At 47.1% G+C, this 17,288-nt stretch overlaps 1 protein-coding gene across 1 annotated transcript; it reads left to right on the top strand.

Annotated features, from left to right (window-relative positions):
* The first annotated feature begins 1,529 nt into the window (after positions 1 to 1,529).
* susd5 (sushi domain containing 5) lies at positions 1,530 to 13,833 on the top strand. Its single transcript, XM_048992730.1, has 5 exons — positions 1,530 to 1,944; positions 4,748 to 4,928; positions 7,523 to 7,641; positions 8,837 to 9,019; positions 10,869 to 13,833. Exons 1-5 carry the CDS (start codon positions 1,857 to 1,859, stop codon positions 12,269 to 12,271), a joined length of 1,974 nt encoding a protein of 657 aa, XP_048848687.1. The 5' UTR covers positions 1,530 to 1,856; the 3' UTR covers positions 12,272 to 13,833.
* Positions 13,834 to 17,288: the final 3,455 nt, after the last annotated feature.

The raw sequence follows: 17,288 nt of genomic DNA on the forward strand, positions 1-17,288 counted from the left end.
AACATAAACCTTACTGATCCCACGGGGGAAACAGAAAAATAACTCTTTGCCTTTAGCGATCAGACCGTACACTTACATTTTATTTATTCAGCAGAGGCTCTTGTCCAAAGTACCAACAAACAAGCGAGAATATGAAACTTTGCCTAGTAAATTTCATTTCACTTCATGGCCTGTGCATCACTGAACTGAGACAACAATGCAGACCTTCTCTGAAGCACCCAAATGTTGCAGCCTCGTAGCAGCATCTCTACAGTCACAGCTGGTCTGGGACAATAACTGTCCATCCTTCAACAGAAGTGCTGACAGTATATTACTCAAAGTGTGTGAAACCTGAAGGAGGGGGTCCGCTGTGATACTGGAGATACCCATACTAGACATCACCAGCATTTCTGATATATAAAGTGCCTCCCCCATCCTATTTCATGATACCGTGACTGTGCTCAGTCCGATCAGGCCTCGGCTAAGCAAATCAGCACAATTATCACACTGCCTCCACCCAAAATGATCATTAAGCACTCATTCAAATCATTAACTGAGGCATTTACCATTAAGCATAGCCATTGTTAATGGAGTGAATGTGCCACGTCCACAGCATGGGAGGCAGGTAGTGATTAAGGAGACAGTCAGGAGAGTTTGATGTTTAAGTTCTGTAATGGATCATGTTGTTGCAACCTTCAGAAAGGTCCTCATCCTGAATTGTTGCAATGAAATATACAGTAGAATAAATGGATAAAATGTGAATCACTTAGACTGCAACACCACTTTGCAATGAAATAATAATGTTTCATGATACTCGTCATGACTCTGATCATAGATCAACTTAGAGACTGTTTTCTAAATTATAAGATTAAACTTTTACATAGTAGATTACCTGATTGAGGCGTGTTTACGATTATGTCACCTATTCCTCCGGATGAGTCACTGATATGACGCAGCATCTGTGTCATGAGTTATTACGAGCGTAAGGAGTGATCAAACTTCGGCACACAAGGACGAAATTCCAGTATGCAATGCTGACCTAAGCGATGATGGCGAAAGTTAGGGCGCCGGTAGACTGAAACACAAGGCCTATATCACGGTACAGATGTATCTATTTTAAAGTATCTGTTCAAAAAATGTCAATAAATCAGGCTTTAAAAAGTACATTATGTGCACAAGATCCACTTTTCAATACAATAATATCGTTGGTACTGCTGCTTGTTGGTCCTTTTAAAAAGGCAATACACAAAGAAGAAAAACATTTGGTAGAGTCATGTGTAATCTTTTAGTGAGATCCACTATTTATCCGGCATTTTGTTATTTCACGGTCTGCAGAAATTGCAATTTCGCAAGTTCAAAAGGCAAAAAAAGCACAAATATACATGGCTCCTCAGGAAACCACACTAAAACAGCCTTTGCGCAGCTTTCCTCTGTGTATTTATTCATCTGATCAGGACATTATATTGTTTGCCTCTGTCATGGTCTGGGGAAGCGCCGCGGTTTCCCGTTGATCTCAGCCCTCCGCAGTTCGCACCTCCGCGCCGTAACGCGTTCCAGTTTGACCCATTACGTATTTACTGACAAACTACTGTGAATTTTCGCAGGCTCTCTCCATTTGCACCCCAATGCACTATTTGGATAGATAAAACCTCTCGTCGGTGCAGTCTGTCTGAATTGTTCCCCTTTTCTTTTTTGAAAAAGAAAAAAATATTTTGCTAACCAAATAGGTAGTCTGCCCATACCGTTTCAACATTTACTCAATTCTGTCGAGGGAGATACTGGTCTTTCTACGAATTAAGGACCTTTCAAAGAGAGACAAACATACATTCTGGGATATTATTCAAAAGAAAATCACATAGCGAAGAGAGGAGCGGAGGATGGCACAGGATTGCTGCCGAAACGTGTCTTTCTTTAAGTTATTGGGATTCTTGATGTGCTTAAGCTCCGCGTTCGTGCGTGCAGACGGTGAGTTCCTCAGTATGGTTCCTGTCAGCCCGGACTTAACTTATGCAAGCGCCGTAATAAATGAAACAGCTTCAATTCGCACCTGTAGCTGTCAGTGAAGGCTGGTGGCTGAAACTTCGATTTTTTTCCCAAGAAAATCATCTGACGACCAAACCCGAGATTAAATTAACTGAAAAAAATTCAATTACTGAATAGCGGACATCTTTCTGAAAGTTTTGCCTAGCTAACTATTTAATTACGGCACATAGCATTTATCCTTTTTACTAAATCAAAAAACAGACTGAACCTCAAACTGCGGGTAGTCTTTTCTCCGTCAAGTATGCATAATTGATCCTAATTTTTATTCCTTTCTTACAACTTAATAAATGTAGTTAAAGCTGATATGCAGTAAATATAGAATTAATTATAGATTAATATTTGATCTTTTGCATGACCTACACCTACGGTGCATGAGGGGCTACTGGCGTATTTCAATGAACTAATTTTGTTGCCTCCGGGATGGAAAATTAAATGTTTTTCTGCGCTGGTATGGCTACAATTATTCAGGAATCTAAGAAGCCAACTCGTTAAATAAAACAAAAAGCATGGTTTATTTGCGTTTAAGAGATTATCATTTTATTGTCTTTGTTGTACGCTTGTGTATTGTGTGTATATGTGTGTTTAGTTTACAACTCTCTTGCAGTGGTTAAGCTCAGCGATTTCAGTAACGCCTGTGGCACAGTAAGAGCGCACAGCAATGCATGTAAGTTATTACTAAGAACGACTGCACAGTCATAATTTGTAATGCTCTAGAATATTTGCGTTTGCTTTATGTTCACAGCGATTGTGTTTATTAGGGATCGAGCCATCCTTATCAGGCAGAGAAACCATTTCAGATGCTGTTAGTGGTGAAGGAGCATAAATAAAATTTCAAATTACTCGAATCTGGGATCAGCGCTTTTGCGTTACTTCCATAAATAAAATAGTGCTTGAAAATGTAATGACATCAATTGTACAATAAATCTTTCTGCAATATGTGCAGTAAATGAAGTTGGGGAAGATTTCTTTCTCTGTCGAAATGAGTGTGGATATAGACTTCTCGCACATTCTAGTCGATTCTAAGTGATGGAGCCTCGTCCACAAAGCAGGACTTGATCTGGCCACACCTCCCCTGTTAGTTGTGAATGTCTTCATTCTTCTCCGTGTCTATAATCTGAGGTATACTTGAAAGAAATGGCAGATTCTCCAGCACCCCCCCCCTCCCCAATAAATGGCTGTTTCTCACTCTAATTTGACACTTCTCTGTTTTGCGAGGATTTATGAGGCAAATGTTTTTCTTTAGGTGTATTTGCGCATACAAGTACTCAGTGTTTAAGATTTCCTAAATATGGAAAGACATCAAAGTAGAAGGTTATTGTAATATACTCTGCTCTCCAGATGAGGTAACTGTAAGTGTGGCCTGTAAGCAGAAGCCCAGCTGGAGGTCCCTGATATACATAAACAGTCGTTTGGGGGGGGGGGGGGGTTTATAAGATGTATGTTCTCTCTGAATACAGCCAGGCCAGCTTTTAGAGTGACATGCGTCTGCAGGCCCCCACCCCAGAGAGGTACATCAAGATTGCCGGTGTTTGTGTACATGCTCCAAAGGGAGGCTGTTTATCGATGCTCTTTAATGCTTTTAGAAGCTCTTCCTTTTCATTAGCGACATCTGACTGCTTTCAGAAGCGTATGTGAATCGCGTCAGCGCCTGACTAACAGCACGGGGGCCGACGTGACGTTCTGCTGTGTCTGTCTGCTCGTTTGCTTTGGGCTGCCAGTGTTTCTATGGCGCGGGGCTGCAGTGGCTGGCACTGTATCACATACCTCCATGCCTGGGCTTTAGATCACATCCCTGCTCCGTGTGTGGGGGGTTTTCCTGGGTCTGCTCTTTCTTCCCATCATCCAAAGACATACCGTTTGGTTAATTGCTATTTCTAAGACTTAAACATGGATGAAAGGATTTATCAACTCAATGTAAAACATTCAGCTGAACAAACAAGAAGATTTCTAGGCTCTGTACATATTATGTTGCATAAGGTTTAGTATAAAAACAGTGATTTTAACTAATTTCTTTTGATTATGTGATGTGCGAAGCAGCATGCAGGTATTTGTTAGAAACACCAGACGTTACTAGCCAATAGAAAGATGTATGAGTGAGCGGTAACAGTAATTTACCGATGAAAACAAGTGAAGTCAGTCTGATTGGCAGAGGTGCATGAGGCCTGCCAAGGTTTGGATAATTAGCTGGAGTAATTAAGGCGTATTATGATTAGCGCAGTTAGCAGTGTCAGGCAGGTTCACGTCGTGCGCTTCAATAGCAATGTTAGGTGCAGTCAGTTTGACGTCTGTGGCTGGATTGAATAAACATGTCATGAGACTGTTCCAGTGAGGGTGGTGATCTTAGGCCAGTGACAGCGAGGGCGGTGCACCTTCATCCTAGCCCAGGCAGTCATGGGTGTTTCTCAAAACCAAGAATGCAAAGATCATACTTGTGGTCTTGGCAAGACCGGTCTTGCTACCTTGCCTTACAAGAACATGCTTGGGATGCAGTGAATCATGGGATTGGTCTCATTTGGAGAGGATGCAGCTGATGTATCCTTGATATTTGTGGCGCGGCAAGAATGACTTTTGTGGATTTTTGCCGTCTTCTGTACTTCTTAGTATTGGAAGTGGTCTTTGGCATCGAAAGACGACATAAAACGAGCGCATGGGATCACAACTACGGCCAAGTACGCACGTCGAGAAACAGCCGTGGTGTCCTCCTGACACACCCATCTTCCTCCAGGTCGGCTCTTCCTGTTGGAGGCCCGGAATGGCAGTGGGGAGGCCGACGGAGCTGCAGCAGCGCAGGAAGCATGCGCACGACACGGGGCTCGTCTGGCCACCGCCTCTGAGCTGCGGCGTGCCGTGGCGGAATGCTCCTTCGCCACCTGCACCCGCGGCTGGCTGGCTGGACCCGGCATCGGGTAAGAGCGCCCCCTGTCCCTTGACATCAGTACTGACACTGGTGATCCTATTATATCATGATTGTCATATTTCCAGATATAACACCTGCTGTCCTTTAGCAGACACTGAATTTTCGCCACATAATTCAGCTTCATTGACCTGGGATCCGTTTCCTGAAGCGGGATTCATTTCAGGCACCTTGCATCAAGGATGTAACTTGACATGATTGTGGCTGGTGTTCCTGCAGCTTGGAGGCTCAACTAGATGTAACACGAGTTCCAGAAGGAGGAGGGTGACACACTATATGGACTAAAGTATTACGACACCTGGTCACGAGCCAGAAACGTTTATGACATCACATTCTAAATCCATAGGTATCAATATGGATTTGGTCCCCCCCTTGCAGCTATAACAGCTGCCCCTCTTCTGGGAAGCCTCTCCGCAAGATTTTGGACTGTGCTGGTGGGATTTTTTGCCTATTAATCCAGAAGAACATTTGTGATGTCAGGCACTGATGTTGGATATGAAGACCTGGCTCGCAGTGTCCTTTCTAGTTCATCTCAAAGGTGTTTGATGCAGTTGAGGTTAGGGTTCTGTGTAGGCCAGTCAAGTTCTTCCACTGTACACTGGGTCACAGTCAAGCTGGAACGTAAAAAGAGGCTTCTCCAAACTGTTCCAACAAAGCTGGAAATATAGAATTGTCCAAAATGCTATTTTCCACACCTGTCCTCGGCGTTTCACTGAGGGCAGCCTGATCCACACCTGTACTCGGCGTTTCACTGAGGGCAGCCTGATCCACACCTGTACTCGGCGTATCACTGCGGGCAGCCTGATCCGCACCTGTCCTCGGCGTTTCACTGAGGGCAGCCTGATCCACACCTGTACTCGGCGTATCACTGCGGGCAGCCTGATCCGCACCTGCACTCGGCGTTTCACTGCGGGCAGCCTGATCCGCACCTGCACTCGGCGTTTCACTGAGGGCAGCCTGATCCACACCTGCACTCGGCGTATCACTGCGGGCAGCCTGATCCGCACCTGCACTCGGCGTTTCACTGCGGGCAGCCTGATCCGCACCTGTCCTCGGCGTTTCACTGAGGGCAGCCTGATCCGCACCTGCACTCGGCGTTTCACTGAGGGCAGCCTGATCCGCACCTGCACTCGGCGTTTTACTGGGGGCGGCCTGATCTGCACCTGCGCTCGGCGTTTCACTGAGGGCAGCCTGATCTGCACCTGCACTCGCCGTTTCACTGAGGGCAGCCTGATCTGCACCTGCGCTCGGCGTTTCACTGAGGGCAGCCTGATCCGCACCTGCACTCGGCGTTTCACTGAGGGCATTCTGCTGAGTTGATATGAAGCTCTTTGCTTCCAAATGTGCTTCTGGGATCACTGAAGAAGATCAGAAAATGAAGTCTTAAGGAGTTTCAAGGTGAAGCCATGGGTCCTGGCTTTGTGTCTCACAGCCAGCAGGTGTGTAACGTAGAATCCCACCTGGAGTGTAGTTGTCTTACTGTCCCCCATCTCAGGCTGCCAATTGAAGGCAGTGGAAGGACAAAGAATTCCACAGAGAATGAATTTCGGGTCTTCACATTGTAAGCTCAGTCATTCCAGTTTTCAGACATTTAATGAGTTTAGCAACTCCAATTAGCCTTTTTTTTACTGTTTTTGTACTGTGGGGGGAAACCGGAGGAAACCCCACGACGACATGGGGAGAACATGCAAACTCCACACACATGTGACCCAGGCGGAGACTCGAACCCGGGTCCCAGAGGTGTGAGGCAACCACTGCACCACCATGCTGCCCCCTGAGCGAGAATTTCTTAGAAATATCCAGCAAGAAATAAGCTAAAATATTGGCTATCAGACTATATTATATGCATGTCCCCTGGAATCAGTGGCGGCTCACTGAGCAGTACCAGAGCCTCATGCTTGGACTCCCACCTCTCTGTGTGCGGCATTCTCACGTTCTCATGTGTCTGCTCATGTTTTCTCATGATTTTCCCACCACAACCCAAAGACACTGTTTTGTGGCGCGGTCTCTGACATCACCACGTGCCCCTGTGACAAATTAACATGCCTGCCTCATGTTCCCTTGCTTTGCTGGGGGAGGTTCCAAGCTCAGTGTCACCCCCACACTGGGGAAGTAATGTTTTCTTACTGCAAAAGAATTTTACACTCAAAGATCGTTGGAAGACTTGTTCCGAGTGTAAGCAGCTGTATAATGATGTTCTGATGTAATGCTACATTTAGGTTTGTCCTAGTCAAAATAAACAGGGGCTCTGTTCCAAACCAGCGCTAAATAATGCACTGTACAGTGAGTCTGCTTTTTTGTAGTGCTGTTTGACTTCTCAATGGAAAATGGGAGCCACTGCAAAGTACAAAATACCCATCATGCAATGTGAAGGAGACGCCTATTGTCATCTGGACTCTTATGATGCAAAGAGGACTTTTTATTACTAAAAAGCACTTGGATTATCTTATCCTTCATTCTGTTTATGTTATAGCTGTATTTTGCGATTCGCTGATGATGAGTCGCTAGGATGTATAACTGATAGTGATGTCATTCCTTGGGCCAAATGAGCAAAGAGTGAAGCGGCTGACCTACTCTCCTCGGTAGGGTCACCGTTTGCAGCGAATTGGGCAGCGGCCAGCAGGCGATGAAGGCGGTGGATGTGAAGGTGGAGAATGTCACAGCATTCAGCAGCCACATGGATGTCTTCTGCATGAAGGACCGAGGTCAGGTTTGCATCCTGTGGATGTGTTTCTGCAAATGTATCACTGACATTAGCTATTAGCTTCAGCCGGATGAACCTAATGACAGTCAAAGGGGGGAGAATGGAAAAGCAATATTTTATCAAAAGTGAAAAAAACGTAGCAACATTGTGCTTCATTTTTAACGCTGGAGTCCCCACACTATCATTTGTGCCAAAAAGACATTCAAAGACGCGTGTGCGTGTCCCAGGATGGGAGTGGCTCTGCACTGCAGGCAAGATTGGCATGCCCCCCCCTCCCCGAATGTGCCCATTGAGGAGCCGAGCCACCCCCCCGGCCGGCGTGCGGCTCTAGCTGCCAGCAAGTCCGTGACATCCCATATGAGGCTGTATCTTATGCCTCCCTGACAGTACAGTGAGTTGGTTAAAAAGAAACAAACAGTCTACTTCTGGGGGCGGGGTCTGCTGCTGGGGGCGGGGCCTGCAACTGGGGGCGGGGACTGCTGCTGGGGGCGGGGACTGCTGCTGGGGGTGGGGTCTGCAACTGGGGGCGGGGACTGCTGCTGGGGGTGGGGTCTGCTGCTGGGGGCGGGGTCTGCTGCTGGGGGTGGCCCCCTCAAAGGCTTTCCTGTATCGGCAGCTGGCAGATAGGGTTTCTGCCCTTCCCCCCGTGCCCCTGCTTTTTTAGAGGGGGCTCAGGATGTTGCTGTCAAATTAATGTGAGAAATAGCTTGACCTATTATTAGGTGATTTTCAGATTGGAGGGGGAAATAAGCAGACATCCTTATGCTGGTGCAGAATTTTGGATGTGGCCCAAAAACAGTACATCAGGATCCATGGAAAAACAAGGAAGTCTGAGGGTCTGGATCACTAACTGCTCCAGAACCACAGAGAAACACACACACTCTCGCATATATGCTGAAATACCCACATAAATATCTCACTCAGGACTTGGATGAGTTCAAACTTAACCCTTGAATATCAACCACTTATGAATTATGTTAGACTGTGTTTATACAACTTAAGCAGTTTAGTTTCTCAGTTTAGTTTCTTGGCTTCAGTGTTGTTTCTTGGTCTTTGTACTGTTTTATCATGATATCATTTTAGTGTCATGGAAAAGAATATTGTAGATTACATATATGCATTTTTTTCCTCCCATTCTGATTGACTGGCAGCTCTTTTTAATGGAACATGTCTGTAATTCTCTGGCCGGCCAACAGGGTGTGGAGACCCGCCCACCTTCGCCCACACCGTGTTGCAGAGCCACACAGGCTTGGAGCTGGGTGAGGAGCTGCTCTACGTCTGCGCCCCGGGCTTCATCATGGCAGGCGGGCAGTCGGCCTTCAGCCTGCTGTGCGACAGCTGCGGAGAGTGGTATGGCCTCGTGCAGCCCTGTGGCAAAGGTGAGGCACGGTGGGGGTAATCAGAACAACAGCACACCACCACAATAGCAAAAACAACACCACAAAAGCAACAACACACCACCACCACAACAATGATAATACAACACACCACCACCACAACAATGATAATACAACAACACACTACCCCCACAACAACAACACAAAAAGACACCACAAAAGCAACAACACACCACCACAACAATGACACAGCAACACACTACCACCACAACAACACAAAAGCAACAACACACTACCACCACAACAATACAAAAAACACACCACCACAATAACAACAATGCCACAAAAAAACACCACAAAAGCAACAACACACCACCACAACAATAACACAACAACACACTACCACCACAACAACACAAGAACAACACAACACACTACCACAACACCACAAAAAACACCACAAAAGCAACAACACACCACCACAACAACAATAACACAATAATAACAACGACACAACAACACAACAGCATAACACAAAAACACAACCACAAAAGCAACAACATAACAATAACACAACGACAACACCATGACAACAACAACGAAAAAACCTACAGCACAATAACAGCAACAATGCTCTAGTGTAACGGCTCTATGACATTGCTGTTTCTGGATCAGATTGCCTCTTGGTTGGGGGTTGTTTCCTGGAAACAACTTTACTTTCTCACTTTTTGAGAGCTAGCTTCACACTGGGGGCTGTCTGTAGCCACAGGCCCCTCGCATCAGCAGAGCGTTGGCCGATCACACACACAGCCGCATGGAAGGCGCGAATCTGGAAGGTCGCGCATGTGGGCGATTAAAGCTCCGCTACGTCGGGCCAAACTCACAGAGCGGTGCAGTAGGAGCGCGGAGGAGCTGCTGTGCGCATTCTGACGGAAGCAGCCAGTTTTTGCCGCACGGCCAGCTTCTGCTGGGCCTAAATGCTGCCTGATTTGCAGCCGTTACACATTTCCAATATACAGGACTGTCGCTGTCCAAGTGGGAAGCTGTGACTCAGAGCTAAAGCTGTGTCCATTTCATTTAGCTTTAAATGCCACAATGAAAACTGGTGAAAATGCAGAAAAAGCCTAAATGTGCTTGTGCCCCATTGGTCTGCATTATTACTACAGCTGACAAGATAACAAGTGGCACATTCAGACTGCTGTTCCAGAAGGTTGTGCGGCTCCTAGCTGCCCTCCTCACAGATGCAGCTCCAGGCTTCAGTGACTCTGTTAGTAGCAGTTCCCATGACACCCGGGTGCCACATAGCATTACTGGGCGTTTGAAGGCGGCAGCACCTTCTGATGGTCCTGCAGTGGACAGGAGCAGCGCAGAGTCCAGGAACCGCAGAAGGTCTCCGTTATAGCGGCTGGATTCTGGCACTTCAGTAAAGATTCCAAGGCATGGAAAGCAGAAGTTAATGCACAAGAAAACAAAAAGCCAGCATTAAACAGAAACCATTTCCAGTTTATAATTGAAACGCTATGATTTTTTTGTGAAGACCATCCTGCTGGGATCAGATGGGGTCTTTTTATTTATTTATATATATATATATATATATATATATATATATATATATATATATATATATATATATATATATATATACACACACACACACACACACACACACACACACACACACACACACACACACACACACCTTGGTAACAACCGGCTTTGTTGTGTTTAGGGACCTGGCTCACGAGACACTGAACAAAGCGTCACAGCAGTGAGGTCATTCAATATGTCATCATCTACATACTAATACAGTTTGTTACCTTTGCACATTCCAGTTGATCACATCGCATCCCGACGAATGACTTTACGCCATTCAGTGCATCATGTTTTTCAGATAAAGTGGAAACGCAGGTTGACTATGAGATCCCTGACGAGGGGCGTGCCTCCTACGAGGATGTGGCGGGGCGGACGGGGGGCACTCAGGAGACCAGCTTCAGTGAGGGTGACGGGTTGGCGCCAAGAGCGAGCTCGTCAGAGCTTGAGCGGGAGCATGACGGCAGGCCTGGGGGGGAGATGTCTGCGGCTGGGCAGCAGGCAGGACGATGGGAGGATAGCAACGTGGAAGATGCCACTGAGAAAACTGGCTACGAGCTCACAGCTGGAACGGACGCCCCGGTCTCCCTGCTCAGCCAGAAGCACCTATTCTGGTTTCCGTCCGAGACTTTTCATGAACCAGACCGAACAGGGATTCCAGGAGTTACAGTGGCACCGGCCTGGGTGGAGGACGAGGATAATCACATCGGCGTTAAGGCATCCGGCAGTGAGGCAGACAGCGTTAAGGCTCATGGCCAAAGGGATGGTGTCCCTCTGAACACAGTCAAACATACGGGGCCTCAGAATTACACCCGGGTTGGGGTGCAGGGACCAGGGCCTGAGGCAGACGAATCCTGGCTAGATGGCTACCCTGTTACCCAGGAGACCGGAGAGGAGGAGGGGGAAGGTGGGGTTAGGGATGCAGGAATTCCCACTACAGAGGCAACAGAAGAAGATGAGATTGGGAGAAAGGTGCCAAGCAGGATCGAGCGCATGGAGGGCAGCCGGCTTGACCATGGAAGCCCCGCCCCCTCCTCAGACTCCGCCCACATCGCCGTGCCTCCGACGCGCCCAGCAGATTATGGTGTGAAGCACATTCCTGTGAGACTGACGCCTCTCTCCAGTCTGGAGTCTGTGCATGTGGGCCTGCACCCATCCACGCGGCACAGCATCGCTGTGCACACGCCCACCACAGCCACCGCTCCTGCTACTACTGAGCTGGACGTCCCAGATCACCCAGCTGACCATGGCGATGGTCGCAAAGTGAAGATGGCCCCAACGGCCCCCTGGTACATAACGAAAAGCCTGTACCCCTTTCTCGACCACCTGCCGGGCCCCACCCAGCGGGAAGAAGTTACCGTGCCTTACCAGAAGGTTCCATCAGGGACTGTTGCTGCTGACGTGATTGATGAGTTTCCTGGGACTGGTCTCAATGGCGAGTCTGTAGAGCGGAATCTGACTTGGCTGGGGCCTGAAGCTGGGGGCCCCTCAACCGAGGGGCCGTGCCTAGGGGAGGACTGCCCCTTAGCAGGCAGGGGGCCCGTGGTGGCCATCATCATCGTGGCTGCATGTGCTCTGATGGTGGCCACAGTGCTGGCAGTCTGGTGCTACAAGAAGAAGCAGCAGAAGAGCTCTGTCTACAAGATGAACGGGAAGGAGCAGGGCAGGCCTGCACAGCAGATCGAGATGCAGCAGAAAGTCTAAGCGCTGCTTCCTGCAGAGACTTTTGAGGAGCTCGACAGTGCTGGTGTTGGTTTGCCTGCTGGTCTGCTAATCTGTTTGTTTACTTGTTTGTTTACTTGTTTTGGTCTTGAGTGACACGAGAAGCAGATTCAAATGGCAGACCAGCTCCTATAGGAATCAAACCTAGATACTCTATGTCCAGAGAGACCCTTGTGGTATAGAAAAGTTAATTCTTTCACTTGTAAGACTAACAGATTATATTTGTGTTGTGTGTTACATTTTTTTTTTTGTTCTTTTATATGTTCCTGTGTTATTGTTTGACGCTTTTTGCTGTTGCCAAAGTGTTTCCATAGTTTCAGGCCTGTTGCATTCCATGCAAATTCAGTTCATGATCAAATATTACTGGCTACAGTTTAATTGTTTTCACAGCCTGAGAATCAGTTAGTGCTGTTTAATGTAACAATAATGGTGCAAATTGTTCACTCATTGATTGTACAACCAATAAGTACTTTAAAAATCCAAAATTCAAGATATTGGGAATATTTAATATTCCAGTTGTACTTTAAAGAGCTTGTTTGTGCAGCGTCTGTCTTATGGACCCCAAAGCCTGCAGAATACGTCAATACCTTACAATAAGGGAGCCCTCTAGTGCAGAAGATAGTCACCTTTCAGCTCTCATTTTCTTGTGGATTTTTGTTAGATCTGTTTTAGGTTTGATGTCTGTTATCATAATTATAATGCCTTGAAGTCCTCTTTTGAAATATATGTGCGGGAGCCCAAACTTTGTTTCTACGTTTTACAACATGCATTTTCTTGTAGGTATTCTCCTAGGGATAGGGAGCAGGGGGAGATGTGGATTTTAATTCCGTTAATTTGTTGGTGTTGACGAAGCTTCGCCTGCCCACCTCCGCTGAGTCGCCAGCTGACACACGAGTGCGGTGCTGACCCAGCAGTGGGGGGGCGGTTCTCACCTAGGTGTGGTGGACAAGTGCTGGCAGGTGGACGAGACATACCCAGGGCCGTGTGAGCCCAGCGTGGGCCCCCTGGACCTTACATGCAGGGGGGCAGTTCTGCCCGGGAATTAAAACAGAAATAGTAAACTGGTCTGAGAAAAAAAACCACGTTGAATAGAATTAACTCATCAAGGTCTAATCGAGCTTCATCCACCTCTAGCTTCAGGATCAGAATGTGGAGAACCTGCTAACCGATCCGTAAGGTTCTGACTAGCAGTCACGACAATCAACAATTAAAATCCAGGTAAAATGAGCCCTTGATTTGCTTTAAAGAAAATGTGAATTTTTACAATTAAAACGAAACGGTCATCAGTATTTGGTTATTGGTCTGGGTTGAGGTTTTCGAACTTAATGAGTTCCCAATACGGCTGTATTTGCAGGTCCGTAAGCCTAGACATTCTCCCTGAAGCTCGGGGTGTTCTGCGGTTCCACATTCTTCGTTCATGTGTAAATCATTCTGGTCGATATCTTTGTTTATGGATAGTAATGCATTTCAGTTTTTTTGCAAACTTTTGTGAACTTTCAGTCAAAATTACCACCAGAATAAACTAATTTTGTGCTTAGAACAGATGTTGGAAGTAGACTTTAACCTTTTTTGTTTCACAGATTTCAGTAAGTTCTGTTTCCAATTTTTTCGTCAAACGATACCTCTACTGATTGCCCAAAGCTTTTCTCACATGCTTTGAGCTCAAGAGGTTTGATTTGATTCACAGCCAGAAGCTTGTGCAGAGATTTCCCATAAATTCACGTTCACTGGCAACATGTCTTCTCGTTCCTACAGTTTTGATGGCGAGGAGCTGCAGGTAGGTCGGCCTCAATCGGTGCCTGTTCCACGGGTGATCCTGTTCTTCTCAGGACACAGCAGAGTAGGGGTGGTACTGCACCATACAGGTACTGCATTATCACAGGTGGCCTACTGGACCGACTGTAGGATGTCGGTGTCATGGCAACATCAGATCCTATGTGCAGGTAGAGTTTTTCACGGATAAATGTCCCAGGTAGCTGTCATTGTTCGGGATGCAGTAAATGCCCATGATATCGGCACAAATCCATAGTAGCAATACAAATATAAAAATTCATAATAATAACACTATTCTATTGACACGTATGCTAAAAATTATTGCACATTACCTGTGGCAGTTTCTGCAAATGCCTACAGAGAGGCAGGCATTAGTCTTTCAGCTTGTTCTGCTATTTACCTGACAATCTCTTGTAATATCCGACTTAAAACAACAGTACAATTATCAATAACGTGTGTGCAGAAAATTATTATGTGTGAGAATGTGTTAAAATCAGTGTTTTTCGAGAGTAACATTCCGACATTGCCGTAAATGAGAATGTTTTTCCGTAGTTGCAGGAGACCCATCAGCAAGGCGGATCGCTAATGCTGTGGTGAGCACATGCCTGGGGGGGCAGTAAGACTGTGCCTCTCAGTCACGATCAGTCAGCAGAACGAGGCTTTCTGGGTGCCAGCATCCAAGGATGGACTTGATGTTGACGACACCATGCACATACATCTGGAGTTTCTAAAATAAAGTGATTCGTATAAAATACCTTATTCTCTATGCTTTTATCATCCACACAGAACCAAGAGAACATTACATGTGGGAGAGGGTTAGCAGTTAAAAACAATTGGTATCAATTTTAAGAGAGTGTCATGGACAAATGGAAGCAGGTACTGAGTGTTCATATTCTCACTAACATCTAAAAAGCTAGATTTAAAGGAAAACTTTCAGTCATTCACCGTCTTCTTTGTGTTTATGAGGGCAGCGGGGCTGATTTATTGTTTCTGGCAGATTGCAATAGTAATATTTTCTTGTATCTTGTTTTAAACACACTGCTGAATATTTCTCCATGGTTTGGATGAGAGGAGTGTCTAGGTTCTGGTGTTTGTTCAGGTTAAGCTTCACTGCTGTGAGAAGTGACCCTACGGCAGGTCATACGGCATAGGGTCACCTTGTGGTCCCAGCGGTGACCCTACGGCGGCGCTGGTCACCCTGCGGTCCCAGCGGTGACCCTACGGGGGCGCTGGTCACCCTGCGGTCCCAGCGGTGACCCTACGGCGGCGCTGGTCACCCTGCGGTCCCAGCGGTGACCCTACGGGGGCGCTGGTCACCCTGCGGTCCCAGCGGTGACCCTACGGGGGCGCTGGTCACCCTGCGGTCCCAGCGGTGACCCTACGGCGGCGCTGGTCACCCTGCGATCCCAGCAGCTTCCTGTCACCAGTGTGTCTCTCTGCTTTTCTGATCCTGACACCTGACTTGACAGGAATCAATCCCGCAGTGTTTGGTGTTGGAGTGACGTGGCTGGTGTCCTGCTGCCTCGCGTTTCTTCCGCTGATGAAGGATTGTGGGGGTCGTACTTTCCCACAGTGACATGCTCTGCTGGCTCTTACTTACTGGGGGGGGGGTCTCGCTGGCAGGCGTCTGGGCTACAGCTGGCTCTACTTATCCCAAGTCATTACCACCAACACGCCCTCCAGTGCTGACCACACGTGGCCGTCTGGGGGTGGGGGGGAGGAGGGTATGTTACCCACCAGTCGGACTCGCAACAATATACACATTCTTCTGCTTCAATGGCCAACTGGCCCTAGACAAGCCTAAAGTAAACAACTTTGTCACAATTTTGATTTGCCTTTCCACTTTTACTCATAGCCCACTGTTAGTCACCGGAGGCAGAGTCCAGAGGCAGCACATGGCCCCAGATAGCCCGAGGCAGAGGTGACAGCTATTCTTGTGCGTGAATGTCATGTCACATGCAAACTGGTGCCATTTGGTGCATCTCCTATCCAAGTTAGGAGCAAACACTGGTCTCCATTTATACATGGTTTGCAAAGCTAAAGATAAAAAGAGCACAACTGAGTGATGTTACTTACAGATGTAGTGACTCTCGGTCAGTAAAGGCAGGCCGGCTTCCTGAGAGTCACCTCGAAAAAGGGCTCTGGAGGCAGGCCGGCTTCCTGAGAGTCACCTTGAAAAAGTGCTCTGAAGGCAGACGGCCTGCAAGTACAAGACACCAACAGTGATAAGGCAGCAGAATGTAAGCATTTCCTACTTTCCAAAAGATAAATTTAGTTTAAAATGTGAATGACACACCCAGCTTAAAAAAAGGAGTACACAATGCCCACCCCCTGCTCCCAGTGGCAAAAATCCCAAGACTGCAATGGTCAGGATTCCAGTGCGCTTTTCGGCATCGCTCTGTGACAAATGGCAGAGAGACTCCATGTTCAAACATCACCAGGCAGGCCAGAGGTTTCCCTGGCTTTGTTCTTCACCGGAGCTCTTGGTGAAGGTTTGGGTTCCCTCAGGCGGATCCAGAGCAGCAACCGCTGCCGTACATGCAGCTCCTCCACTGGCTCCCACTCGATTCCCCTTCAGCCTGATTAATAACTGCACTTACAAAACGAACCCAGAGAGTAACTTCAGCTTCTATTAACCTGAAACTAGCAGAGCCTCTTTGCGGTCGTGTTTAAATGAGCCTGAGTAGCTGTGCATTCGCAAACACACATAGGTACCTATGGGTCCACATTGAGAGAGAACGTGAGGAGGGTCATCTGATGCGAGTAAGTCGGTCCTGCCTACAGAGGCGAAACGTTCACCGCGCCTGCTCTGAGAGAAGGGGCTTGTCGCCCCCTACGTGTGTCTGGCAGCCGAGAGATAGTACACTTATTCAAAACCATGCATAGGTCAACTGAGAGATTCTGCCACGCAATGAAATAACCTTAGAGACCCAATTTCAGTTTAACACTTCAGTTTTGATAAAATATTAAGGTGTTTCGCCTTTGTGTGGTAGTATTCTTTTTAAGTTCCAGGCCTGAAACAGCAGTAGTTCTGAATATGGAATAATCCAGAATGCCATACGGTCAGAAAGACGGCCCTTCCAGGTTTACACCGTTAGTTTTTGTCCTAATAAACGTTCGTTTTCTTTTGGAAGGTTGTCACTCAGCTTCTCGGCCTTGTCCACACGTACACGGTTATACTTAAAAAGCTTCTTCTATGCGTTTTGACCTTTTTGTCCACATGCAA

Source organism: Brienomyrus brachyistius, chromosome 23, assembly GCF_023856365.1.
Source record: "Brienomyrus brachyistius isolate T26 chromosome 23, BBRACH_0.4, whole genome shotgun sequence".
NCBI classification, from domain to species: Eukaryota; Metazoa; Chordata; class Actinopteri; order Osteoglossiformes; family Mormyridae; genus Brienomyrus; species Brienomyrus brachyistius.